The sequence below is a fragment of the Chiloscyllium plagiosum genome, unplaced genomic scaffold (assembly GCF_037043375.1).
Source record: "Chiloscyllium plagiosum isolate Xiang-an unplaced genomic scaffold, Cpla_swu_hap1 HiC_scaffold_12, whole genome shotgun sequence".
Lineage (NCBI taxonomy): Eukaryota > Metazoa > Chordata > Chondrichthyes > Orectolobiformes > Hemiscylliidae > Chiloscyllium > Chiloscyllium plagiosum.
This window is the reverse complement of record NW_028270150.1, coordinates 43,340,034-43,367,956: the sequence shown is the minus strand read 5'-3', so window position 1 is coordinate 43,367,956 and position 27,923 is coordinate 43,340,034. Positions and strand designations below refer to the sequence as shown.

Sequence of the window (27,923 nt, the reverse complement as noted above, 5' to 3'; positions counted from 1 at the left end):
AATATTTGCAATGGTACAGATTTTAAGTCAATTTGTTCTGATTTTAGCATTGTAGCAGAGCTGATTCAGTACTACAGTAATTTACAACATGTATCCTGTATATAAATTAACCAGTGACATGAGACCACCTTTGCGCTTAAACACATCACTTCACACTATTAATTGCTGGATTAAACATGAGAACGGTGGTCTGTTGTTTCGCCCTTAGGTTTCCAATGTAAAAGAGTTGACATTCTAATGGTTCTGTTCTCAAAGTCCACATTTTATTAACATTTGGACATTAGTGAGTATAAATATATGCCTGTGTTTTATACATGCACACAAAACTCTGGGGGTATACCTGATCCCAAAGTAATGCATATAGAACCAATATGAGTAATAATAACACTAAGCCTAATACCTCTAAAATAAAATGAATGAAACCAGTACCTCTAAACAACAGCTAATCAAAATATTTAATATAATAAATATTTTTAATACCTGTGTTAGAGCATACCAAAGTAATAGCTCCATATTAAACCATTACATACAATAGGATTGCAGTATTTAACTAGTGACTCTTGGAGTTTTCTCATGCCAACATGGTAAAGTAGATATATTTAACACCAAAACTAAGAGGAGGAGTAGGCCATTCAGCTCCTGTAGCCTACTGAGCCATTCAGTAAGATCAAACTTGATCTAATGGCGGCATTAACTCCACATTCCCTGAAGAAAAAATATTCCAACTTTTTTTTAAGATTAGATTACTTACAGTGTGGAAACATGCCCTTCAGCCCAACAAGTCCACACCAACCCTCTGAAGAGCAACCCACCCCCCTACATTTACCCCTTCACCTAACACTACAGGCAATTTAGCATGGCCAATTCACCTAACCTGCATGTTTTTTGGACTGTGGGAGGAAACTGGAGCACCCGGAGGAAACCCACGCAGACACAGGGAGAATGTGCAAACTCCACACAGTCAATCACCTGAGGTAGGAATTGAACCCAGGTCTCTGGTGCTGTGAGACAGCAGTGCTAATCACTGTGCCACCGTGCCGCCCACAAAAATTATTGGCTTAAATTGTAATCATAACTGATTCAATATTTATAACATTGCCATTTCATGGATCAAAATTGGAATTAATACCATATTCAACACTGAGCAGAATCAAGAAAATATGAATAGAATATTTATTAAGAACTCAAACAATTTTGTGCTTGTAAATGTGACAGTATGGTCATGTTTAAATGAATAAAAGACACATTATGTTTGCTTCAGTAGCAAAAGCAAACTATATTGGCCTTTTGCACATCATGTCTTGCAACACAGTTTAGCTAGTGAAAAGTGCTGTTTATTGCTCTGCCCAATGTTTGAAAGGGATTCTAAAATGATATTTTTCTATTCCTTTCTATTTTGTCTATGATATCTAGGTACAATGTGTTAGTTTATTGGCATCATATGTTCAAAGTCTATTTTATTGCATAATTTAACGAGTAACTCTTGAAGTTTTCTAGTATCAGCTTCTAAATGAATTCACACATTATCCAGCTATCTGCGTTCCACAGAGACCATTCCCTCTGTGACTCCCTCGTTAGATCCATGCCCCCCTACCAACCCACTTTCCACACCCAGCACTTTCCTTTGCCACTGCAAGAAATGTAAAACCTGCACTCACACCTCCCCCCTCACCTCCATCCAAGGCCCCAAAGGATCCTTCTACATCCTGCACATCCACTCACCTCATCTACTGTGTCATTGCTCTCGATGTGGTCTCCTCTGCATCGGGGAGGCAAGATGCCAACTCGTGGAGCATTTCAGGGAACATCTCCGAAATGCATGAACCAAACAACCCCACCACCCTGTGACTGATCACTTCAACTCCCCCCTCCCACTCTGCCAAGGACATGCAAGTCCTAGGCCTCCTCCACTGCCAAGTCTAAGCCACCCACCAACTGGAGGAAGAACATCTCATCTTCCACCTTGGAACCCTTCAACTACACGGCATCAACTTTACTAATTTCCAAATCTCCCCTCCTCGCACCACATCCCAGATCCAACCCTCCAACTCGGCACCATTCTCTTGACCTGTCCATCTTCCTTCCCACCTATCCGCTCCACCCTCCTCACTGATCTATCAGAATTACCCTCACCTGCATCTACCTATCACCTTTCCAGCTACCTTCCCTCTCAGCCCCATCCCATCCCACCTCCATATTTATCTCTCAGCCCCCTTCACACACCCCCATTCCTGATGAAGGACTTATGCCCAAAACATCGACTGTCCGGCTCCTTGGATGCTGCCTGACCTGCTGTGCTTTTCCAGCACTCTTTTCAACTCTCTCTCTCCCCAGCATCTACAGTCCTCAATTTCTCTGAGGATTGTAATGGCTACTCCTTGAGTAGGCAAGTCCCTTTTCTCATTGTTCATTTTCAGTAACAAGTCAGAAGGTTATTCCAAGATTAAAGCAATTAGCAGCACCAATGACTTTCAGGTTTGAAGTGATTTTATTTTATTATTGTTAATTGAGTTGTATTGCGATTTTGAGCAGAGGAGTGAGCTGGAAAGTAAGCACCCATTTTCCAAAAGCTGCATTAAAAGTGTATCTTACTAAATGACCAAAATAGTCAACTATTTCTTTTTATTATAGAACAAAAGTGACTTTCATCAGGTTCCTTCAATAAACACAAAAATAACATTTCCTAGGGGCATAACGTATTCTCCTAAGTGGCACATCCAATATGTAGATTAAACTATATCCCCCTTTATCTAAGATGCAACTACATTCATATACAGACAGGACAAGATAGTACAATTCTGCAGAGGTATTATGGGTGAGAAAAGAATAGACAAAAAACACTTCCCTACAGTTCAAAGTTCGAGTACAGACAATAGAATGGAGTGAATTCACGCAACTCCTTTTAATTTCCTGTCCAATTGCTGGCGATCACAGAGCAATGGAAGATCTCCAGATTAAATTTCAGATTCAGCTGGGAAGCCGTTAGGAACGCTGATATTTGAAATATCAGGGATAACAAGTACTTCATTGAGAAAGTGAGAGAGATTGCTTCCTTGCAAACCTCTCCAGCAGCTTCCACATCTGGGTATGTGTTGGGAAAAAAACCCAGCACTTCAGTCCAGGGGCTGTTGCTGAGCACATCTTCTTCGGGGTCTATTTTCAAGCAATTAATGTAAGAAAACCCCATTTTAATCTCTCCCTTAAAAGCTTTGGCTTGTATTCTCCAGGAAACCAATTGACAGACAGCCCCCAGTTTTCTTTTGGCTTTTGAGTTCCAAGAAGTCACATGGTAAACTCTTTGTAGCCCAGGAAATGTCCAAATCTCCCATTTACCAATGCTCATGATCTATTAATATATATATCGCTGAGAGGCTGCATGTTGCAAGAGTCATGGTTATTCTTCAGAATGTGGATTATGGGAAGAATTGTGAATATAATTTACAGAGTGTTTGTGCGTGTTCTGCCTCTTTGTACATTAAAATTGCAAATGTGATTTGCATATTTAGTCAGCCTTCTGACTGTCTGGCTTAAAGTAGATTCCCTACAGTGTGGAAACAGGCCCTTCGGCCCAACCAATCCACACCAAAGTGAAACCCACCCAGACCCATTTCCCTCTGATTAATGCAGCTAACACTACGGGCAAGTTAGCATGGCCAATTCACCTGACCTACACATTTTTGGACTGTGGGAGGAAACCGGAGCACTCGGAGGAAACCCACGCAGACACAGGGAGACTGAGCTACCGTGCCGCCCTACTTGGTATTAATTTATTTGCTTAACAGTCAAATCAAGTGGGCACATGAATACCCAAAGTGACCACCAGGTTTTCCCCTCCCAGAGCCACTCCCACTTCCCCAAAGAAATAGGCTTTGCAGTCAATCACAATTTTTACATCTTGGGGATTCAAGTAGAAAAGAGCTATTTCCAAATTTAGGCCAAATCATATTGCTCAATCATAGTTGACATACCGGTATTTGACTTTAACAAGTATTACAGGAGCAAACTAAAATTATACATAAACTGATGTGGCGCTTCAATGAAGAGATCAATTCACTTATCTTGATTTGAGAAGCAGCAGAGATGCTCTAATTACAAAAGGTCATGTGGAACAGTAAGATGTTGCTTTGGGTGTTTCTGCTCATGAATTTGACCATAACCTAATTTTGAGTTAATTGTTTTGGTTAGACATAGTTTCATTATGTAATCTGCTGAAGGACATGCCATTGTTAGTTTTTGTGTTATGAGTAGCACTACTTATAACTGAATTACAGTTGAGGCTTTTGGAATACTTGGTTTCTATCAGATAAACCACAAATAATACAGCAATATGTTTGGAATTCAAACATTGTACAATATCACATGATTATTTTCTGAGTGTCAAAACATGATCATAATGCTTCACCTTCTTTGTTTCAGAGCAGTATAAATTAGATTTAGAAAAGCTACTACACAAATACACTGTGAAATAACCATGCAAATATTTATTGAAAGCTAACGATTTGGTCAAAAATATTAAATATTTATTTGATTCAGTCGAGGCTCTTCTATTAAGATCATGATTTGAAGGAATATCAGTGTAACTCTGTTTGCTACTCAAACTATTTTCACATATTCTTCAGCACAATATTCTCATTTCAATACAACATGGACATCACAAAAACTGTCAAAAGCGCTTTTTGAACTATTGACTTAATTCTTTTTAAAATGGTGAAAAATCTTTATTTAGCAATTCGAGTAATGTACTAAAGATTCCAAGCATATGCATGCATTTAAAATAGTTTTTGTTTTATTCATTGATGAGACGTGGGTATTGCTGGCTGGGCGAGTATTTATCGCTCGTCTCTAATTGCTGGGTGTTAAATATAATGTTTATTCTTTTCACACTAAGTTAGCAAATGAAATACTGCTAACAGCATCCCCTTCAAAACAATTTTGACTAAATTAAGGGCAAGGCATTTAAATGATTAAATGGACAGTATAAAAAAAGTGTGATCTGTCAAAATGAGTTAAAAAGTAAATATATTGAGGAACTTATGGGAACATACGAGATTGAATTTCCACTCTTCCACACTTAAACTGATTTTTTGGATTATATTTTGAAATATAAAGCAGGGATGTAGGATATCATTTCCAAGTTCTATTGGTTGGAGAGAACCTTACTGAAGTTTAAATGATATGTTACTTGGGGTTTAATTTGGTTTTTTTTCCCCGAAGCAGTTTTGGAAAGACAAATTCAATATTGAACTATTGAAGGAACACAGTAATTGGAGCCAGTAACTTTGGGAATCGTTCAAGCTTCCAACAAAAATAGGCTCAAAATTCATTGGTTTGTTATAAATGTGACTCTCCGTAGATACATGAAAGTGACGTGTAATAAAAAAAAGCTTTCTCTTTGCTTAGACTTTAGAGCTGAAATAATTTCCCTGATATTATATTTGAACGATGTAATGTGCACGGGGCTGCTGATGTTGGAGACTCACTCTCTTGACCGTCCTCGCTGCAGATTACACTTGACACTGCGCATTATGTGAACAAGCTTACATTCTGAGCTGTGCTCCCTCAGCAATGGACTTCGAAAGTAATTCGTGAAATCCGCAGAAGCGTTGGTTCCCTTCGGTCTCGGTTTAGTTTTTGTATCTTTTACCTGGCCAGTGTCAGTGCTGTGTTTGCTTTCATGCCTTTAGTAGAAATAACATCGTTCCCAAGTTGCAGACACCAACTTTCAGATTTGTTCATCAGGTGGATATTGAAAAGGACGCTGTGCAGTAGGTGTTCAGTCTAACCTGTTTTTAGATTGCCACTTAGGTGCAAGTTCAGTGTAGTTCAGATGTACATCTACATTACGGATAGTAAATTTAAGTCGTAATACTCTAGTTTGCTTTGAAGACTGCTTCACTCCTACCTAATGCAGCCAGATTGGGAAAGAGAAAATTTTGAATATCCAAGTAAATATGATAAGTACAATGATAAAAATAATACTACAATCTGGGACTTTTTCACACAGCTTTTATATGGATACCATAAAGGAAAGACCTTTATGTATGTGGGACAACAGCTTTTGATTTTATTTGTTTCAAATAAGCATACATAGTAATCTAATCACATGGAGCCAGTGAAGAATATGTCCATTTGAAGTTTCCTGCTACCTCCATCCCATCCTATGGATTTCCCAAAGTAATAGCGTCTTAAGTTTCAGTAATTACATCAATGTTCAGAACCTAAATTCAGTGCTTCATCTGCATTAAGATGTTTCTTGCTTACAGTCTGTATATCAGGTAAGCAACTGTGCATAAAGCCACGGTTTTATTTTGTTCTTGGTTTGAAGGTAGGACGCAGAGGGTGGTGGTGGAGGTTTTTTTTATCATACTGGCAACCTGTGACCAGTCGTCCACAGGGAGAGGTACAGGGTACACTTACTTTGTCATTTATATAAATAATTTGGATGAGAATGTAGGAGCTGAAAATGTGTCGCTGGAAAAGCGCAGCAGGTCAGGCACATCCAAGGAGCAGGAGAATCGACGTTTTGGGCATGAGCCCTTCTTCAGGAATGAGGAGAGTGTGCCAAGCAGGCTAAGATAAAAGGTAGGAAGGAGGGACTTGGGGGAGAGGTGTTGGAAATGTGATAGATGGAAGGAGGTTAAGGTGAGGGTGATAGGCCGGAGTAGGGGTGGGGGTGGAGAGGTCAGGAAGAAGTTTGCAGGTTAGGAAGGTGGTGCTGAGTTCGAGGGTTGGGACTGAGACAATGTGGGGGGAAGGGAAATGAGGAAACTGGAGAAATCTGAGTTCATCCCTTGTGGTTGGAGGATTCCTAGGCAGAAGATGAGGCAGAAGATTAGGTCAATGTGCTGAAGAGTGGCAGATGGAGTTTAATTTAGTTAAATGTGAGGTATTGCATTTTGGTAAAACAAACAAGGGTAGGATTTAAACAGTTAATGGTTAGGCCCTGGACAATGTTGTAGAATTGGGAGACTTAGGGGTTCAGGTACTTAATTTTTTGAAATTTGCATCAGAGGTAGACAGGCTGGTTAAGAAGGCACTTAGCATGCTTCCCTTCATTGCTCAGACCATTGCTCAGGAGTTGGAACATTATGTTGATGCTGTACAGGACATTGGTGAGGCACCTTCTGGAGAGCTATATGCACTTCTGGCTCCCCAGTAATAGGAAGGATATTATTAAATTGGAGGGAGTTCAGAAAATATTTACCAGGATGTTGCCAGGAATGAAGGGTTTGAGTTATAAAAATAGGCTGGATAGGCTGGGACTTTTTTCATTGGTATGTCAGAGGTTGGGGGTGGCCTTGTAGAGGTTTATAAAATTATGAGGGGCATAGATAAGGTGAATAGCAAAGGTCTTTCCTAGAGCGGGAGAGTTCAAAAACTAGGGGGCGTATTTTTAAAGTAAGAGGAGAAAGTTTTAAATAGGACCTGTGTAGCAAATTCTTTATCTAGAGAGTGGTTCATCTGTGGAATGAACTGCCAGCAGAAGTGGTAAATGGCGGTACAGTTATAACCTTTAAAAGACATTTGGTTAGGTGCATGAAGAGGAAAGGTTTGGGGGGAAATGGGCTAAATGAAGGCAAGTTAGAATAGTTTAGTATGGTTGGCGCCGGCTGGTTGGACTGAAGGGTCTATTTCCATACTGTATGACCCTATGACTCTATGGTGTTTATTAAACATTGCTATATGATTTAACACTAAGAAAAGCCTGTTAATTACTCTTCAAAGGCACACATGCAGATGTTAAAAGTGTCTTTAAAAGTGAAAAAGTACTTGTTGCAAAAATGCAGCCATTCATTTCATACTACGGTTCCTGAGTTTATCAAACTTTCTTTTTCAAAGTTGTTGAATCCTACAGGAAATTTTAAAGGCTTATTTTGCAAATGAACATAAATTGCTATCCTATTACTTGAATATTTGCTGTTCTGGTTTAAATTGTGAGTTAATTTTAGTCTTATAATCCAAAGTATATGAACTCACTGGCTCTCAGTGGTTTCTCATACATTGTATTAAAAAGAAATGTAAACCATTGTGTATAATTAGACTTTCTGAATCTTACACACATTTCAGAAAATTTAGCCTTCTAGAAATTACAGAAGAAGAAATAAACTGATTAATTGAAACATAATGCAAGGAATTACTTTATAAACAAATAGTGGTCATTTTATAGGATTACACGGATTTTACTTGGGTGCTTTTAAGGTTTCCACATGTGTGCAATAGATAGCTGAACACTCTGAACCCAAAGGTATTATTCAGTCTCATTTTAATTTACCATAGCACAGAGAAATCTTGGTTACAATATAATCTTTATAAAACCAAAAACAAAAGAAGTGATTAATTATTCAAAGTCTGTAGTTATATAAAATATGACAAGTGAAACCAAACTTATCAATGGAGTAACCATTGGTTTGCCTTGTATTGTATATTAGAAGACTCACTGTTCCAGTCACACTTCCTTGCTTTCACACCACACTTGCAGACATAATTTTCTGCCAGTGTCTATGTTACACCACACTTCAGATGTGCCAAAAAAATTAAGTTATAGTATTCTATGACACACCTTATGCTGTTTATGTTTTAGATTGTAGTGCAACATTGCTATCAGTTTCCATAATGGTTAACATTACATGTCCACCTTATTTTTTTAAACCTTTCTGATGAATAACTTTGAGTTCAAAGTTTAATCACAATTTCTGAATCAGATACATATTATAGCTTATTTGAATTATTGCTCTTACAATGTTGCTATGACCAGGGTTTACAAGCACTTACGCTTAATCAGGTATTAACTGCATTCTATGTACTTGATTGAAGACAAAACAATGATGTTTAAAATATTATGTTTGTTTTACAAGTCTATTTATACTCATTAGAACAATTATAAATTGAACTGAAGTTGACTAAATAACAAAACATGACAGCAAAGGACCGATACAACTATGTTTTACAGCTTTAAACTAAAAAAAAGTTTGGGGGAAATACAGAGAGCCAATCAGAATCTAAAATGAGAAAAGAGTAAATGGTTCATCTAGAGAAAACCAAATCTCCACAATTTTCTGGACATGATTTTATGTCTAATGCTTGAAGCTTCAATTCATCTTTGATATTTCCAACAATACTGCAGTGTCACATTTGCATTGTATTAGGTTTTAAGTTGAGAAATATAAGGTACTAAATGGCCAGTAAGGTCATGTGCATTTATTTGATCATAAAGCAGCCAGATAGATAGATTGATCAACAAACAACTGCAGAGACTGCAGATCTGAAAAACCCAAGAACAGAAATTGATGAAGACACTTAGCAGGCCTGGCAGTATCAGTGGAGAAGAAAACAGAGTTAACATTCCAATGCCAATGAATCTTCTTCAGATTCACCTGAAGAAGGGTCACTGGACTCAAAACATTAACTCTGTTTTCTCTTCACAGATGCTGCCAGAACTGCTGATTTTCCTCAGCAATTTCCCTTTTTGTATGTTTCTAATTGACAGGTTGATCAGGTATTGAAATATTAGGTAAGATTGTCAATGACAAGTCAGTGAGAATTGTTTGTCTGAATATGTAAACTTGTTTGTAATAGGAAATGTTAGAAATAATACAAGAAAACAATATGAATTAGTTCTAAACATCATGAGATGTATTTCGATTTTATACAAGCACTAGATATATTTTGTACTAAACTAACATGTCTATCAATTTATTTTCTTGCCATATTCATATACATATTAACCAAAGTAACTCAGGAATATGTAACAACTTCATAATGATAAATTAACTAACTTTAAATTTTGCTTTAATGCAATTCCATTAAATAAGTTCTGATTTTTAAGCTAATTGCTAATATTTTTCAAAAAAAAGTATTTATTTCTCTGAATTTCCTTATTCTACATTAATTTATACTTTCTGAAATTAAAAGTGTGGATTTCAGAAGCCGAAACAAATCTTAAACATTATCTTTTTCTCATAAAATTTGTCTCTTGCACTTGTTAAAGCTCGTGACATTTTATCAAAAACCAGCAGCTATTAAAATGTTTCTAAAAGGGATTTATTGCATATTTGCTTGTAATCTTTTGAAGTAACAATATGCAGAAGTATACAAAGTAAAACTTGAGAGTTTTCTTTGTATAAACATCTGCTGGTTATCTTTGATATAATAGTTTACATTTTGCAGCAGAAAATTGAAGGTAATGAAATTGTTATATTTCCAATATCTAATTTTTAATTTCCACACTTTGTATCCAAACTCTCTGATAATACTAAAACGCATAAACCACTGTACGTGTGTGAACAGCACAATATATGATTTTTAAAACACAGTTTCTTCCTGCTAACAAAATAACCTTCATGATTAAATCTTACATTTATTCCACTTACTATTCGTGCCAGTCTTTTCACTTAGATTCTGAACAGAAATTTTGTTTCCATAGTTGTAAGTCTGAAAAAACGTATACCATATTATTAACCACATTTAGAATAAGTATGTCAAACTAACTTGTGTAATTTTAGGAAAACTATGTATATTAAACTTGCATTAAGTAGTGTGATAATTATGTCCTTAACCCTACATTAAATATGTTTATAACGTACTCTTAACTACGTATATAATGCAATGTATGTAAGCAATTTTAACATAAATGTTTCACTTAATCAATTTCCGATGAGAAATTGTTTCAAATGTCTTATTGAAACTATTTCAAATAAAATGTCTGATGAGAATTTGTCAGAATTATATTAAATGATGTATATGTTCTGTTCACACAACAAAAATGATTTGCATATCTGTCGTTTTAAAGGCAAAAAGATAAAAATGACCAGACACAAGTAGGTGGTAGAGGAGCTAGCCAAAAGCATGATTGAAGTGTTTAATATAGCGAAGCATTTGAAAGAGTATGGACATGTACAAGAACTGAGATTTTTGGGAATTGAGTTTTTGAATGCTGGATTTATTGCATGCATATTGTCAACAGGCTAGACTAAATTGAGAACCTGGAGCTTGAAGGGATCATCAGATTTAGAATATTTTTCAAGGTTAAAATCCAGCTTCATGGTCATGGCAGTCTTTGTTTATTTATTCATGTAAGGTGAGTGTTGTTGGCAACATCAGCATTTAGTGCCTATGCCTGATTGGCCCTGAGAAGACCAAATGAAAACTCAATGAAGGTAATTTTGGACTGGAGCAATACTAATACCAAAGGAAGCAAGCATATAGGATGGTATCTTCCCATTTCTTAACTAAATCCAAGTGCTGGAGAGATTGCCGATGCCTTGTCAAAATGTGAAGGCCTAATGGATCTTCCAGCAATCAAGCAGCTGATTGGTTTCTGGTGAGTTCTCCACTCATATTAGAGCAGGATGACTGCTAAACACTTCCAGCCAATCAGGGGCTGATGTTGTAAGATGAATTCCCACCACAGCACACTATCACGTGTGATTCAGCTGGTAGATTTGCAGCCACTAATCTCTTTCCTGGTCGAGATCTACAGAGTCTACTTGATCTAGTGTAGTCAGGTATTCTAACAAGCAGAGGCTGTTGTCTTAAATGAAGTACAGTTTTAAAGTGAAAAGAAAGTTTAGAGGAAAAGGTTTTTTACCCAGAGGGAGGGAGTAATTTGGAATGCATTGTCTGGGAGGGTAGTAGAGACACTTGAAATATCATAACATTCAAGATTATGAGCCAGGTGCTAGCAAGTGTGATTAGTATTGAGAGTTTGGCATAGACTCAATGGCTGAAGGGCCTCTTCTGTGCCGCGTAACTCTATGTCGAGACCCATATGTGGGTCAGTAGAGAGTGCAGCACCGGAGCAGTCAAACTCACAAGAGGTACACCCTGTGGACTGAGTTCCACCAGTAATCAGCTAAGTTGTAGTTTTGGAGAGTTTCACTGGCAATGTTATTCCGTGAGCTTCAGCGAGTTTTTTCATGGTGTTCTCCACAGCTCACCTCATTAGTTATGCAGCACACCTCTGTGGTGTTTTGCTCACACTATCCTCCCCTTCACCAGAGCCAGAAATCCCTGCTGCTGCTAGAAACTGCCAGGATTCCTGATGCCTGTTCCATTATTAAAGCCCAGCCATGCTGCGGGTCAAGTGCTGCCAGCCTTCATCATCCACACAGAGGGAGGGGAACCAAAACAAAATGATTGTGAGAGCATGTTGGTGGCACAGCTTGCACTTCATTGCAAGTACAAGTTCAATGTGGGACCCTCACATTTACTGGAAACCTAATAAATAGTTGAAGATGTTCACTTTTATTCAGTTTTGTGTGACACTGCAGTCCTCTATCATGGTGAAGGTGATGTGTCTCCTACTCATTGTCCCCATCTTCCTCCTTGGAAGACTGCTAATGCTTTCCCAGCTCTTCAGCATCCATCACTTCCCCTCTTTGTCTGCTCCAGTTGTATAGAGCACAATGTGCTAAAATTATTGGTAGACTCTGTCTAGACTAGATAGCAAGGCCCCTCAAGCCAATCCAAGCACTGAAATTTCACCTTCATCAGGCCTAGCATCCTCCCAATAATTAACTTACGTTGAAGAATGGATTACATTGTGTCCACACTCATCCTCAGTCAGGAGGTTGTATAAAGGAGACACCAGCTTTGTAGGGAGCCCTTGTCTCCCAGTAACCATCCTTCTGAGGCATTCAGTCCTTGAAGCAAAGCAGGAACATGGGAGTTTGGAAGGATATGGGCATCATGGCATTCCTCTGGATACCTGGCACAAAGGTCTAAGAAGTGGTACCAATGATCACAGATGACTGGTCCATTGCTAGAATGGAATCCTTCAACAAAAAAAATGCCTGTAGCATTATGATATGACGCTCTCATTGAAATGTGCGTCCAGTGTATTTCATCTTGCACCTGGAGAAAGACAGCCATTGGAAAAGTCTACTGCTTGGGCCACACTACAGTGAAGTGTGTGATCAGGTACTATGGAATTAGCCTTAATACATCTATGTGTTGGTGAATGTGAGATCCCACACAGGGCCCCATTCGATCCTTGGAACCAACTAGGTGCAGGATAATGTAACTCAGTTGTCACCTAGATGGCCAGTTAACCCTTCAGGTGACAATCCTAGTGGAACCTCAGCTTGAATTTCTTCATGTGGAGGCTCCAGCAGCTGTGGGAGTTTACTGCTGGTCCTGGGCTTGCTGCTGCATCTGTCCCTCCTGAAGTTCTCTGTGCCTTTGTAGCACTGCAGCCACAGAGACTATAACTCTTGCTGTGGCTGGATCCATTGCTTATAGCCAAGGGGAGTGTCAGAAATAGAACAGGTCCTTTGTAATGTAAACCATCACATTCACATCACTGACAAATGACAGTTTAGCATAGCTGTCAAAGCAGTGGGGCAAAGAGAATTACAACAAGAAGGGCCATTGAATGGACCTTTGACATATTAGACTTTATTCTAATGGATGCAACACAAGGTATGCGACCCAAATGGAGTAATACAAGATTGTAAGTGCAATAGGGTTATCAAAACTTTGTTCCCCACACCATCCCTCCGCATTAGCCATGAAGGGCAGTGTTGTGTCTAAAAGCACAATGGCTAATGATTACTTTCCAAGGTGAAAGGGAATTAGTTCTGTGTCTTTGAACAGCCTATCAAAATTTGGGTGGCTTTTGTAAATTACAGCTCACTGGTGACACCCTTAAGATTGCCTGTGATTATTTCAGCTTCACAGAGATGACTGTGATCAACCTGGAATGACCAGTGACCTGGTCGAAATTTGTTTGTGACCAGGATTTGTACCCCATTTAGTTTGACATTGAATGCATTCCACATGCAGCATGTTATGATTACTTGTGCAGTGAAAGAACCTGATTTAATGGAGATATCCTTCGAAGGACTTCACATCACTCACAAGTCACAAGAGTGGCATGATGGTGAGCAATGCTACCTCACAGCTCCAGGTTTGATTCTACCCTCAGGCAACTGTCTGTGTGGAGTTTGCACATTCTCCCCATGTATGCATGGGTTTCCTCTTGGTGCTCCAGTTTCCTCCTACAGTCCAAAGCTGTTCAGGTTGGGTGAATTGGTCATGCTAAATTGCCCATCGTGTCCAGGGATGTGCAAGATTAGCTATAAGAAATGTGGGGTGGTGGCTGTGTGTGGCTGAGATGCTCCTCAGGGGGCCATGGTGCACTCAATGGACTGAGTGGCCTGCTTCCACATGGTAGGGATTCGATGATTCAAAGTTGAATCTGTGTCCTCCAGTAGAAAAGCAACATGGACTCTGTACTCCAGATGTAATGTCAGTCCCCTTCCATTTTCATTGTGTGTATACCTGACAATTGAAGGTAGTGCAGTTTGCACAGCAATGTGGTCTGCAAGCTCAGCCTGGTAATCAAGGTAGGCATCCTTGCAAGAGGATTCACAGTAAGGTTAAGTTCTCTCCTCTCTCCACAAGAATCTCAGCGAGTCTCTCTCTCTCACTGCAACCCCCTGGTCAACTCCTCTGCCCTGAAGCTCTTCAACTATGTACTGAACCACCCTGGAGGCTCCCTGCCTTCATTCCTGATGAAGGACTTTTTGCCCAAAGCGACGATTTTCCCGCTCCTCGGATGCTGCCTGACCTGCTGTGCTTTTCCAGCATCACTCTAATCTACGCACCGTACCTGTGGCCTACTCCCCAGACCCTGACCACTGCAAGAGGCTAGCTGACTGTGTTCAAGCCCCTGGACTGAGATCAGGCACTCCTGTTGTCAGGGACCCCCCTGATTGAAGGCTGTCTCCCTTGGCCTGAATGAGGGCTACACCCCTTAGAATTTGAGAAATGGCCGTTTGGTTGAGGCAATGTGCAGCGTGTTTGCTGGCACATGGTGTTAATATGGTGCCACACACAAGCATGCCCCCTTTGATTGTTCACTCCTGACAGCCTTGTCAAGCTGCTTGGCATTGTCTGCACTGAAAGGCAAGGTTGTGTGCTGAGAGCCTGGAATTTCTGAATGTAGTCGCAAATTGCAAAAAAAAGATCCTGTGAACATCCCTGGAATCCACATTGGGTCCGTCATTCCGCCACCTGTTCTATTATCTAATGTCAATCTCCTGCCTTTTCCCCATATCTCTGCACACCAAATAATCTTCCAATTCATTCACTAGCAAGATTCTCATCACGCTTCCAAAGCTTAGTTGCAAAATTGGACATTTTATTCCTGACGTTGAGAATCTCTTTCTTTTCTGAACTCGCCTAACTCTCCCAAGCAACTTGCCATTGCTCACATTGTTCACGAGCTGGGAAAATTCTGTGGACCAATCAAATGAAGAAGAAATCATAGAAACCATAGAAATGGTACAGCACAGAAGGGGAACATTCAACCCATCTTGTCCATGCTGAGCCAAAGACACCCCGATGCCTTTTCTAATCCCATCTTCCTGTACACAGCACATAGCCCTGCAGCTTATATCACTTAAGGTGCAGATCCAGCTACATTTTAAAAACATTTAGGGTCTGTGCCTCCACCACCAACTCAGGCAGCGGATTCCACTCTCTGCGTAAAAATGTTTTTCTTTACATCCCCTCCAATCCTTCTGCCACTCAGCTTGAATATATGACCCCTGCTTTTGAACTCTCTGCCAAGGGAAACAGGTTCCTCCTGTCTACTCTATCCCTATCCCTCTAATTTTCAGACCTCATTCGTGTCACCCGTCCACTTTTTCAGTTCCTTGGAAAACAACCCCAACCTCACCAATCTCTCCTTCTAGCTACAATTCCCCGGCCCTGGCAACATTCAAGTAGATCTTCTCTACACTCACTCCAGAGCAATTATGTCCTTCCTGTAATGTGGTGACCAGAACTGCACACAATACTCCAATTGTGGCTTCACCAGTGTCTTGTACAGTTTTATCATTATGTCCCTGTTTTTGTATTCTATACCTCTACCAAAGAAGGAGAGCATTCTATATGCCTTATTTTTAAGAGGATGATAAAGATATTGTCATGTATTTGATGTTGTGATAAAAGTCTACAGGGTGAAACTTCTTCTGAGTTTCATGCACATCACACACTCCTGCTTCAAATGCACCTGGAGTTTCTGTTGGGCCCATTTGTTTAGCAAATAGAGTGTAAACACATTAAGTGCACTAATAGTGGAATGCTGAGCCGAAATAGGAAACAATAATATATGTTGGTGACTCCCACAGTCCAATAATGAATTAAGGAATAATGGCTCCATCTCAAACTCAAATAGTTTATGTGATTTGGCATAGTAAATCAGGACTTAATTTGCAAAGAGAAAGAAAAATTCATTAATGTTATGATTTATCATATCTCTCAGAAATATCTCCCATATGAAGAATTGCTATGACTCCTATGTAGGTGAATGCAGCATCTGCCTTGCAATGACTGAGTGAGTAGTTAATTTGTTTTTATTCCAAAACAAAATATGGTGAGGCTGGAGATCTCAAAGTTAAAGCTGAAAATGCTGAATGTAAATGAGATCTAGTTGCATCTGTGAAGAGAGATGTAGATGTTTCAGGTTGATGGCTTTTCAATCTGAAACCTTAACTCTTGTTTCTCTCCAGATGCTGACAGACCTGTATAACCAGCCTAAACCCAAAGTAAGGCACGATTTAATTTTTGCTGATTAGGCACTTTACTAAAATGTGCTGATAAATGGGAGGGTGGAGGAGGATCAAGGCTACTTGGGCAATACTGTATCCCAATAGGGCTTCTTACAACAACACTGAATTTACCCACATACCACATGAATTATGTGCTGTCCTACAAGGCTCTCACCCTTTGACTGTATCAGCAACAGAGGGCACTAGTGAGCACAGTCCTGGCATTCTTAGGAATTTCAGGGTCAATGTGTTGATATTTCAGGATAATATATTAAAATTGCATAACAAATGGAACTTGTTCATCTTGTCCGTTGTCAATTAATATCACAGTCAGCTGCTGATGCCAGTGACTAGAGACAGTCCCAACAAGCAAGCGGTTATAAACAGTTTCATTACTTTCATTGTTGTGGCAAAAGCTACTATTGCTCCAAAAGCAGTCTGCATTGAGTTACTGCTAGTGTCAGATGTGGTGCTGGGATCTCGGTCCTCTGATGCTGTAACACCTGCAATGATAGCAGCAGCAGAAACCTCTTTACGTTGCTTGTCCCCAGAACGGTTACCAGCAGAAAAACCAGCAGTGTAGAGCAACACACATAATTCTGTAAATTACCTTCTGAATTATTTACTTTTGTTGAGCATTTTATGATGCTTGACATGCACAAACCATTTCTAATCACAGCACATGAAAAGCATTAACCTGGACGATGATGATGCTCACACTGGCAGAAGTAAAGGCAGGTTTCCTTCCATATGTTTCAGCGCAAAAAAAAAATGTGTCAATTGATTTAACATGAAAGGAAACATCTGTTTAGCTTCTAGATTCCTCCAGGGATTCCCCGGTCCAGCCCTCATAAATACATGGTCTTCTCAAGATCACTTTATTAATCAGAAAGCTGAAGTGGCTTATCTGATGAGTCTGAATTTCCACATGGTGTATGTTTACAATATCTCTGTATTGACTCTTGAACGATGAGCTGTCACCTACTTAGATCACATTGTTTCCATTCACTGTTTTGTTTGAACCCCCACATAAGATGCATACTGTAGATATGAAACACGGGAGAAAAGATTAAGCGTCCCATTATGGAATAAACATATAGACAACAATTTAACATAATAGTCCAGTTTTTGACACAATCATCAATAACATTTTACTTAGGTACTGTAGGACAAGCATAGACCCCCCCACTGTAAATCTGTACAAGTGTGCTTCTTTTAGCCCTTTTGTACTGATATCATGAAGTTAATATAATTTATATGTACAGATTTGGTATTTTTTAAAATTTAGATGAGATGGGAATACTAGGAAATCTTTAACAAAGTTAGATAACACGGCTTCTGATATTTTGTCCATTAGTGCAGGTATCCAGCGATCCATATTATCCACACCCTTTCAGCACCAATATGCTCTACTCCAACACTTACCCATCTGCTGAAGCTACTGTGGCAACTCACCAAGCAACCTCAACCACCAAACAATACAAAAGCAGGATATCTGTATGGACACTACCACATGCCTGTACCATCCTGACCTGGACATATTGCTGTTCCTTTATTGTCACTGAGCTAGTTCTATAATTATAATAGTATGAGTTTCTTCAGAAGCATCATACCCACATTAGATTAGATTACTTACAGTGTGGAAACAGGCCCTTCGGCCCAACAAGTCCACACTGACCCACCGAAGCACAACCCACCCAGACCCCATTCTCCTACATTTACCCCTACACTTAACACTACGGGCAATTTAGCTCGGCCAGTTCACCTAACCTGCACATTTTTGGACTGTGGGAGGAAACCAGAGCACCTGGAGGAAACCCATGCAGACACGGAGAGAATGTGCAAACTCCACACAGTCAGTCGCCTGAGGTGGGAATTGAACCCAGGTCTCTGGCGCTGTGAGGCAGCAGTGCTAACCACTGTGCCTCCGTGCCACCCACAAGGTCATGTGTTCAGTGATACTGCTTGGAAGTAGACATGTTGCAGTGATTGGCACAGTAAGGCCTGATTGGCCATCTAGATGCCACCAATCGTATGCAAAGTCACATTGCCCTTATCTGGTGCCAACAAACACTTTTTCTGCAGAGAGATGAGCGCACAGCTATGCCATCTGCTATTAAGGCATGTCTAATTACTAAACCACAGAGGACTATTACCATCATTGGTAGCCTGTTCACTACATCACTTGCGCTTGTTTCGAGCCCCTCTATGGGAAATTGAAATGTTGATTTACTAGGATAGTGTTATGGAATAGCAAGGAGGGCACCTTTCCTACAGCTAGGTCACAAAATACAATTGTGTGTTCTTGACTACAGATTTGAGACATCTGTTTCAGCCGTTTATTTGTGATTATGCAGCTATTAATTTTTAGAACCTCTTACGATGGTGTATTATATGACAAAGCTGTACAAACTCTAGAAAATCTTAACAAGGTTTCCATAGCTGCTCTGCCAAATGTGACATCTGCTGAAGTAACCAGAAATATAATGATTCAATCAAAAGTTTAAAAATACTTAGTCATTACTCCACACGCAAAACTGTGTAAACATGGAACATATTGCTCATTAAACCCTTTACAAATTAAAAGTCATTTTTAATTTTCTTGACATACAAATTAACTACCAAGTCAAAATTCTATAAGTCTCTGCTTCTGATGAGTTCTAAATAGATTGACAAGTTGACAGATTGACATTTATCTTTGTCATATACTTTAAAAACATTTGGGCAGTGAGATTTCTTGTATTGTCAGCAGAGTCCAATGTTAGAACAGTACTCAGGGTTTTGATTTAACATCATTAATCTATTTTCAAGAAGTTGTAATAACTTTGTTAAAATAATAGCTGAAAAAGTGTTGCTGGAAAAGCGCAGCAGGTCAGGCAGCATCCAAGGAACAAGAGAATCGACGTTTCGGGCATAAGCCCTTCTTCGGGCTTATGTCTGAAATGTCGATTCTCCTGTTCCTTGGATGCTGCCTGACCTGCTGCGCTTTTCCAGCAACACATTTTCAGCTCTGATCTCCAGCATCTGCAGCCCTACTTTCTCTCAACTTGTTAAAATAATACACAGCAATTTAATTAATAAGCTTCTGCATTCACATAATGCCTTTGACATTTTCTGGATGTAGCTATTATGAATGATTTTAAGATAAGCAATTTCCTCTGGTAACCAACGGTCAGGGACTTCAAATGGGAAATTGAAATGTTGATTCAAAAAGGGGCAACAGTTTGGGAGAAATGTAAGAAGGAATATTTTTCATGAGAAAAGCTGTTAAGATCTGGATCACAGTGCTAAAGTAGAGGTTTTTATTTAATTGTACAGCATCAAACCTTCATCAACCGATCAAAACAAAACATTCAAAATCACATTTAATTCAAATATTTTTAGTCGTCTAAAGCCAGTGTTCCTGATAAAATAATTTGGCAAGTATTGTAACAAAGTAGCTCACAAAACGTTTTGCCGTAGTGTATTGAGCATATTGTACCACTGAATCATTTTCAAACTGGCTTCAGTTACAAGGTCAAAGGCCTGAATGTAAAAGTAGCTGTTGAACCATCCAATCCCTCAGCAAAGAAAGAGGCAATTCAGTATATCAGGCCTACATCAGCACTTTGAAAGGGTTTTTCAACTTAGTCCCAAACTCAGCCATTTTCCCTGTAACACTGCTAATGAATCATCTTCAATTACATGCTCATTTGAATGATTCCACAAAAACTGATTCCATCACCCTTCCAGGCAGTGTGATCCAGATCTTAACAGCTTTTCTCATGAAAAATAGTCCTTCTTACATTTCTCCCGAACTGTTGCCCCTTTTTGAAGTCCCTGACCGTTGGTTACCAGAGGAAATTGTTTATCTTAAAATCATTCATAATAGCTACATTAGATTTCCACTTAATCTCCTCTGCTCCAAGTACTGCAAATCCCACTTGCTCCAGTCTCTCTTAGAAACGGAACATCATCATCATTTGTATTATCCTGGTTAGCTGCTTTTGTACCCTCTCTAAAGCTTGATATCCATTCTGAATTGGATTGTACACAATACTCCAGCTGAGGTTTGTAAAGTTGAGAGAGTTGTAAAGAAGAATTCCTTCTCTTGGAATGTGGCTAGTGTTTAGAATGCTCTCTTTTTGAGAGCAGTGGAGGTTGGGTCATATTGAATTGAGAGTTGGTTTGACGTATGAGGGCATTAAGGGCTGTGGAGAATATGCAGGAAAGTGGAGTTAAGGCCATTTATTGCCTGGCACGAGCAGGTTTGAGCAACAGTCTGCTCCTGAACAATTTGTTACATTGTATTCTTTTGTCATTCTCTCTTTGCATGTCTTCTACCCCTTTCAATGTTCCCCTGCACTTCCCCTGCCATCATGGCAGATGGTAGCATTTGAATTCAATAAAGAACTGGAATTAAGAGTCTCAGGGTGACCATGAATCCCTTGTCAATTGTTGGAAAAAACCCATCTGGCTCACAAATGTTCTTTAGGGAAGGAAACTGCCAATGTACCTGGTCTGGCCCAGGATGTGACTGCAGACCCACAGCAATGTAGTTAACTCTGAGCAATTAGGGATGAACAATAAATGTTGGCCTAGCCAGTAATGTCCTCACCCCATGCATTCTGTAAAAAAAAGGCTATGTATTCTGCCTGGATTTGATTATACTCTCTGCCTGACTTTTGGCATAAGCCACCTTTTATGGTTGTGGTTCTCTTTCTCTGTCAAGAAGAAAGTTCAAACTTTGGATGACCCATCTTCTTCCTGAAGTGAATGCCCCTGGCTGGTACCCAAACTATCTCCTGCTGTCATTCTCATTTACAGCTGAACTTCTTTTTGATTCAGGTTGTACTAGATTTATCTGAAGTTATTGGAATGGGCTTTGACTGGTTCGATATTTTGGTTTGGATTTTCTTGTCCCTTTCTGTAAGCACATTAAAGCTGATGATATGTTGATCATTGTTACCATGTTTCAGTCTGGCTCAAATAGCTTGCAGTTGTCTGACTTCACTTTCGAAAGCTAGATTTCAGTTGGTCCCCTTTCTCATTGGACTGGAAAATAACTGATTGAGAAAGTTCCTTTGTGTAGGTTTTAAGATTCCTTCATCCTCCTTGCACTTCTTTTTGAGTATTTTTTAAGTATACTGTTTAAGTATTTAATGTTTACCAGTTATACACGGTAAATTTGAGCTTTTAATTAGTTAAAGAATGCGTCACTGCCAGGGCCCGTTCTTAATATGTAATTTATGACTTATGATTATTAAGAATATTATATCGATTTTTTTTCAGTCAATTACTTCAGCATTTATGACGATACCAACAATAATTTATTTCCCTCTTCTTTCATCTCTCCATACTACATTTGGCTGAAGATGTCAGCAACTATCATGTCGATGTGAAATTTTTAAAAAGCGATGATTAGAAGTGAACAGAATGGCAAGGGTGTTAATGTTGACTAGATTTCACCACATTTGATTTTTCATAAAGGATTTTAATGGCAGATTGCATTTTTAAGTTTACTGAGTACGCTCAATTGAATCTAGATCCCTGTAGATCGTAGGACATGTCAGTTAAGAAGGCTTACGGGATACTAGCTTTATTAGCTGAGGCAGGGAAGTTATGCAGGAGTTGTATAAAACACTGGTTCGCCCATAACTGGAGTGTATATGCTTTCTGGTTATCACATTATAGGAAAGATTTTAAAGTGAGAGGAGAGAGATTTTAAAAAGATATAAGAGGCAAATGTTTCACACAGAGGGTGGTTCATGTGTGGAATGAACTTCCTGAGAAAGTGGTGGATGCGGGTACAATTACAATGTTTAAAAGACATTTCAATAGATACATGAATAGGAAAGGTTTGGAGCGATGTGGGCCAGGAGCAGGCAGATGGGATTAGTTTAGTTTGGGATTATGTTCGGCATGGACTGATTGGACCGAAGGGTCTGTTTCTGTGCTGTATGACTCTATGTGAGTGCACTAGAGAATGTGGAGGAGATTTACACATTGCTGCTGGGGCTGGAGAGTCTGAGCTAAGAGGAAAGATTGGATAGGCTGGGGTTGTTTTCCCCAGAGCAACGAAGGTCTAGAGGAGACCCGATAGAGGTGTATGAGATTATGAATGGCAGAAGTAGAGTTGATGACTTTTTCATTACGCACAAGCATAAAATTAGTGGGAAAGTATTTAAGGTAAAAGGTAGAAGGTGAGAAGGAGAGTTGAGGAGAAATATTTCAACCAGAGCGTGATGGGAATCTAGAATTCACTGTCTGAAAGGGTAATTGAGTCAGAAACTGTCATAACATTTAAACTATATTTGGATAGTCACTTGCATTGCCATAGGCTCTGGGGACATAGGCCAGAAACTGGACAATGGGATTAGTATAGTCTGATCTTTGACTGGTACAGACAGGATGGAACGAATGGCCTTAATCTATGCTGTAAGTATCTGTGAATTGATTTCCATTACTATTTGGCTTTGAATAAAATGTAAGTGGTAAAGAATATTTGGCCTTGTACAGTGGAACGCTGATTCATATTTCAAAATTTCCATGAACCAAAAACGTAAGCAAATGGACGTCTTCACATAGAAAATAAGGGCAAGCAGAACTTCCGGGTCGTACGGACGCCTCAATGCACACCTGCACCCCAACATATCCTGGTGCCATTAACACAGATGCAGTACCAGCCGTGGTTTTTGTAAATGGCTTTATCCTTTTAAACATTTATTTACGAAGAATTTGTGCTGAAGTATTAACAGGTATGTTTGACAGGAAAATATTATACATTATTCTGTTGAATGCTGTGCAAAATGTTTAAAATGGCAGTTATTTGGGTGCTGTAAAATGGTTTCGAAATCGAAAATTAAAACGTGCAATTGTAATGTTTCTTGGAAACCTATATTCCCAATGCTTATTACTATACTTTAAAATATGAAAGAAGTATATTTTTGTGTGCAAACAAATTAAAATACATATTGTAGACGAAACAATGTAATTTAACAGGAATTTACGATACTTGACTAACAGGAAACAGCACAGTGGGTGTTGACTGAAAATGGTTTAGGTTTTTAGTTTCCACTCAGCTTAACAAAAATATTCACTTGTTGTCTATTGATTTCAAAAATGCTCATGAATAAGATGCAGGCTCCATGTGCTCTGTCACAACTACTTTGAGCAATGGATTGTGAATAGTTGCGGTATTTCTAAGTTTAAGATTGAAGGATTGTGCAGCCAAATTAAAGCCAGCAGTTGTTATATAGAAAAATCTTGTAAAAGATATTGTTCAGTCTTCTCAGGTAAGTAATTTTTAAAAAAAATTCTTAATCAACAAGTATTTGTTTTAGGACATGGTGACATTACTAAATTATATCCCAGATGTAGGGTAGTTTAGGTATTGTTGAATATCTTTTGTGTTATAATTTATCAAGTTAGCCTTTTATCAGAAATGATACATCTTTAGAAAGAATTCAGCTACAGGAAATACGTGAATGTAATTTCTTCTTTTTCAGAAAATTGACAAAATTTCAAATTAGCCCATTAGGAGCTCCTTGCTCTATAAAACAAAGACTGGGGTTCAAAGCCCAGTTCTGGATTTGTTTAAATTGATGAATTTAAGATGTCAGCGATTTTTATAAACCGTTGACAAAATCACCGAGGAAATGGAAAGGAGACCATATCAGAAAGAAGTAAATTCTAGTCAATTCCACTATCTCCATTCACAAAGATGCTGAGCATGGGATGGACAACATCAGGTTTTTAAATGATGTGAAATGAAGTAGCCAGAAGTCACTTGAAAATATCAGCTGAGACTCAGTTGGTAGCACTTTTGCAGAATGTCAGAATGTTGTGGATTCAAGTCCACCTCCACCCAAGACCACGAAAGTCAAGGCTGTTACTCTGCTTCAATACTGAGGAAGTTTCACTTTATTAAAGGTGCCATGTTTTGGCTGAAATGTTAAACTGAAATTTTGTTTGCCTCTTGGGTGGATGCAAAGGATATTATGACACTGTTTTGAAAGGGAACAGGAAGTGTATCCTGGGTGTCCTAGCAAATATTAACTCACAATCAATATCACAAATATCACCTTCATGTGCTCAACTTGACTATTGTGTTTCTTACATTCCAATAGTGACTGCGTGCTTTAGGACACCCTTGGTCGCTCATGAAAGCACTACATACATACAGGTCATTATTTCTATATCAAGAAATCCAGATAAAAAATAGAATTTTCTTTAGTGAATGCAATGTTTAAACTTGGACTGGCAACGTACTTATTTAGGGGAGAAAGTGAGGTCTGCAGATGCTGGAGATCAGAGCTGAAAATGTGTTGCTGGAAAAGCGCAGCAGGTCAGGCAGCATCCAGGGAACAGGAAAATCGACGTTTCGGGCATAAGCCCTTCTTCATTCCTGAAGAAGGGCTTATGCCCGAAACGTCGATTCTCCTGTTCCCTGGATGCTGCCTGACCTGCTGCGCTTTTCCAGCAACACACTTTCAGCAACGTACTTATTTAAACCACCAGTTACTTTTAGCTTGATGACAAATTCAGAATTCTCATGCCAATTCTTTCTTTAAAAATGTGAGCAGACCTGGGCAGTGGTGGAGAAGTGCATGATAGAAATCTAAAATAGACAAATATCCAGTGCTCAGAATTTTGCCTGTGGTTGGGTAAAGGCAGAATTTGGTTGAATTTCTGGTGAGGGATTGTAATTTAGTTGCACTGACTTTTCTCTCAATCCACTGGATGGACAGTTCTGACAAGAGAGAACATGTTCTGTCTGCCCCACTCAACACCAAGTCAAGAAGAGTTGCAGCTCTCCCACTCTGGGCTTAGTGAAGGCGCAAAGATCGCAAAGCTCAATGGTAACTGATGACTGGGTTATCGAAAGGCCCTGAGAATCCAGAGAATAAATACCAAAATATTTTGATTCTGTCCACCCGGATTCTGTGATTCTTCCTCTTGGGGCAACAGGGAACTACAGCCACCTCATCCAGCTGCATCATAGTGATGAATGACCCTAAAAGACTCTATTCTTGGCTTTGGAGCTGGGGCACTGCAGAGCCATGGTGATGAACAGAATTTCTATTCTACTACACTTCTGGCAGTGTCATTAGTCCAGGCTCCAGATTCCAGATCTTCTGTTTAAAAAGGTTTCCGTGGGAAACCAAAGGACAGCGTCCCATTTGGGATGACTGCAGTTGAATTTGTGAAGATGGATCGGTTTTGTATCTTCTTTTCACTGTTTTCCTGACAAGAACCTAACATAAGATGGTACAGAAACTCTTGATACCATATGATAGTCCCATTTTTTTGTGGGCTAATTGAAATGTTATCAATAGTGATGAAGTAAAATTGTTGACACAGCAACACAATCCATCCACCAAATTATTTATTTTCTATCAGCTGAATGCCTAGGTTCAAATTTGTTTTGAAAAACTACAAATGTACGTTTAAGTGAAAAAAAAAGAACAATATCTTGTTCTTTACTTGCTGGTTATTTTAATATTGAGTGTTTTAATTTGATTGGGCATTGAGGATGCTGTTTTTGGGGTTTTTTCTTGTCAGTTTTCCATAGTGTCTCAACTATAGTTGTGTAAATAAATATTCTATTTCCTCTGTAGAAAATAACTGAGCAACAGATTACAAATTTAAAAATACAAGTCAAATTAATATATACTCCTGTAATATCAATAGTTGTTTGTTTGATATAAAGACATTTTATTTGGCTTCAACTTATTCTCAACCACTGTAATACTGTTAAGAAAACAGTAAAATAGTAGCCTTTTTATGATTGTGTTTGCTGCAGTTTTCAATTATGTGCACCATGACTCTAAGTGAGAGTCAGATTTGTAACCGAATATGAATTATGTCCATTTTTAAACTTGGTCACCACAACGCCATTGTTGAGGGTCAAGATGTATGCACTGCTGTAAAAGCAGATGCGTGGAATGGTTGCTTTGCAAACTAGGTGGGTGCCTCAGTCTTTCAACCAGCTCTGCACTTAGGTGGTAGATGAAACTATGATAAGATGCAGAGCACCATTACTGCACAGGAAATCCACAAGCTTAGAGGTAGTTCCGCTCATATAAACTTGCCGCAATGAGATGCTTTTGAAAGTTCTTTTAGACCACACTGAAAACATACTGCAAACAGCGAGCAATGCAGTATGCCACAAGGAAGATGAAGTTCACACAGTTTCAAAGCATTTTGTGATAAAACTGAGTGAAATTCAGATGGAATAGGTGGTTATAGATATTGGAACTAGAATGTTGATAAGGTGACTTTCTGATTCTGTTAAAATGTGGATTGAAGGAAGGTAGAACTGAAAAGTATCTACCGTTATCTATCGTTAACAACTCTTTAAAAACTGATTTTGTCTAAAAAAAAGTTAAATTCAGGTCAAATAATTAAAAGATTAGGCTGGAAACTAAATTAGACTTGGAGGAAATATTAGCAATGGGATGGGAATTGACAAGATGCATGATTAAGAAAGTGGTTGATGACTGCAGGTTTCACATAATCCACATTCATGCCCAAGTAAAGGGACACCAGTAACATTGCAATTAACATGGGACCAGGATGAGGAATTGAAGTGTCTCCAACTGAATGGGAGCAGAACTAAGGGATTAAGGTTAGGGAGAGAGGGGAGGTTGGGCCATTATAGACAGTGTGTCTGGCTGAACGGGAAGGGAATGATGGATTGTCAAAGTGAGCGAAACGGCTACACAGTTGGAAGAAATTCAAAAGCATTTTAAACTTGATACTGGAGTTGAATTGGAGGAGTACAATGGAGTGTAAGGGATATGAGAAGGTGGTAAGTCTTCAGTTTAAAGTGGAAAAGTATAGGCTAAGGAATTTGAGAAGGTAGTAAGTCTTCAGTTTGCCCATGCCCTTGAAAAATGGCCGTGGAGTAGAGCAGGATATAGCAGAAGATTTTTGGAGATAAGTCCTTTCTAAAGCAGTTAGAATCTTCATGGTAACCTCAGCAAATGTGGGAAGGACTCGCCTTTGTAACCTCATCCCTCTCCTGATATGTGGTGACTCTCAGGTTAAACCAATCTCTCTTGAATCAGAGATCAACCCTATGGTCCACTCGGACTATGACTGGGCTGACTGTCACACAAAGAGCTACTCAAAGAATTTCCCGGTAATACATACTGAAACCAATATTTCAGGGGAGGATCCAAAAGCATTCTGGCAGATAATGAAGAAATTTACCACAGAAACAGCTCAAGAAAAACCAAGGAACTGTGAATTTTCAATAATTGTACATTAGTTAAGTCTGAATGCAGCCAACAAAGCAACTACTCAACATCAAACTTGGGTTAAAAAGTTACAGTTAAGACCAACCAAAGGAAACTAAACTATATTTTATTTTTATGTGTGTGT

The 27,923-nt window shown here is 39.1% G+C and overlaps 1 protein-coding gene across 5 annotated transcripts in view; it reads left to right on the top strand.

Annotated features, from left to right (window-relative positions):
- The window catches only part of cd247 (CD247 molecule), a 147,243-nt gene that overhangs the window by 76,575 nt on the left and 42,745 nt on the right, over positions 1–27,923 (top strand). Inside the window, exon 1 of one of the 5 annotated variants that reach the window (XM_043701015.2) lies at positions 23,164–23,293. The exons of 3 other annotated variants lie outside the window; for them this stretch is intronic. In XM_043701015.2, the coding sequence (XP_043556950.2) occupies positions 23,167–23,293 (127 nt within the window). In that variant the 5' untranslated portion in view covers positions 23,164–23,166. Of the gene's footprint in view, positions 1–23,163; positions 23,294–23,639; positions 23,831–27,923 lie in introns of those variants that run through there. One more of the 5 variants, XM_087992728.1, reaches the window with a different exon arrangement.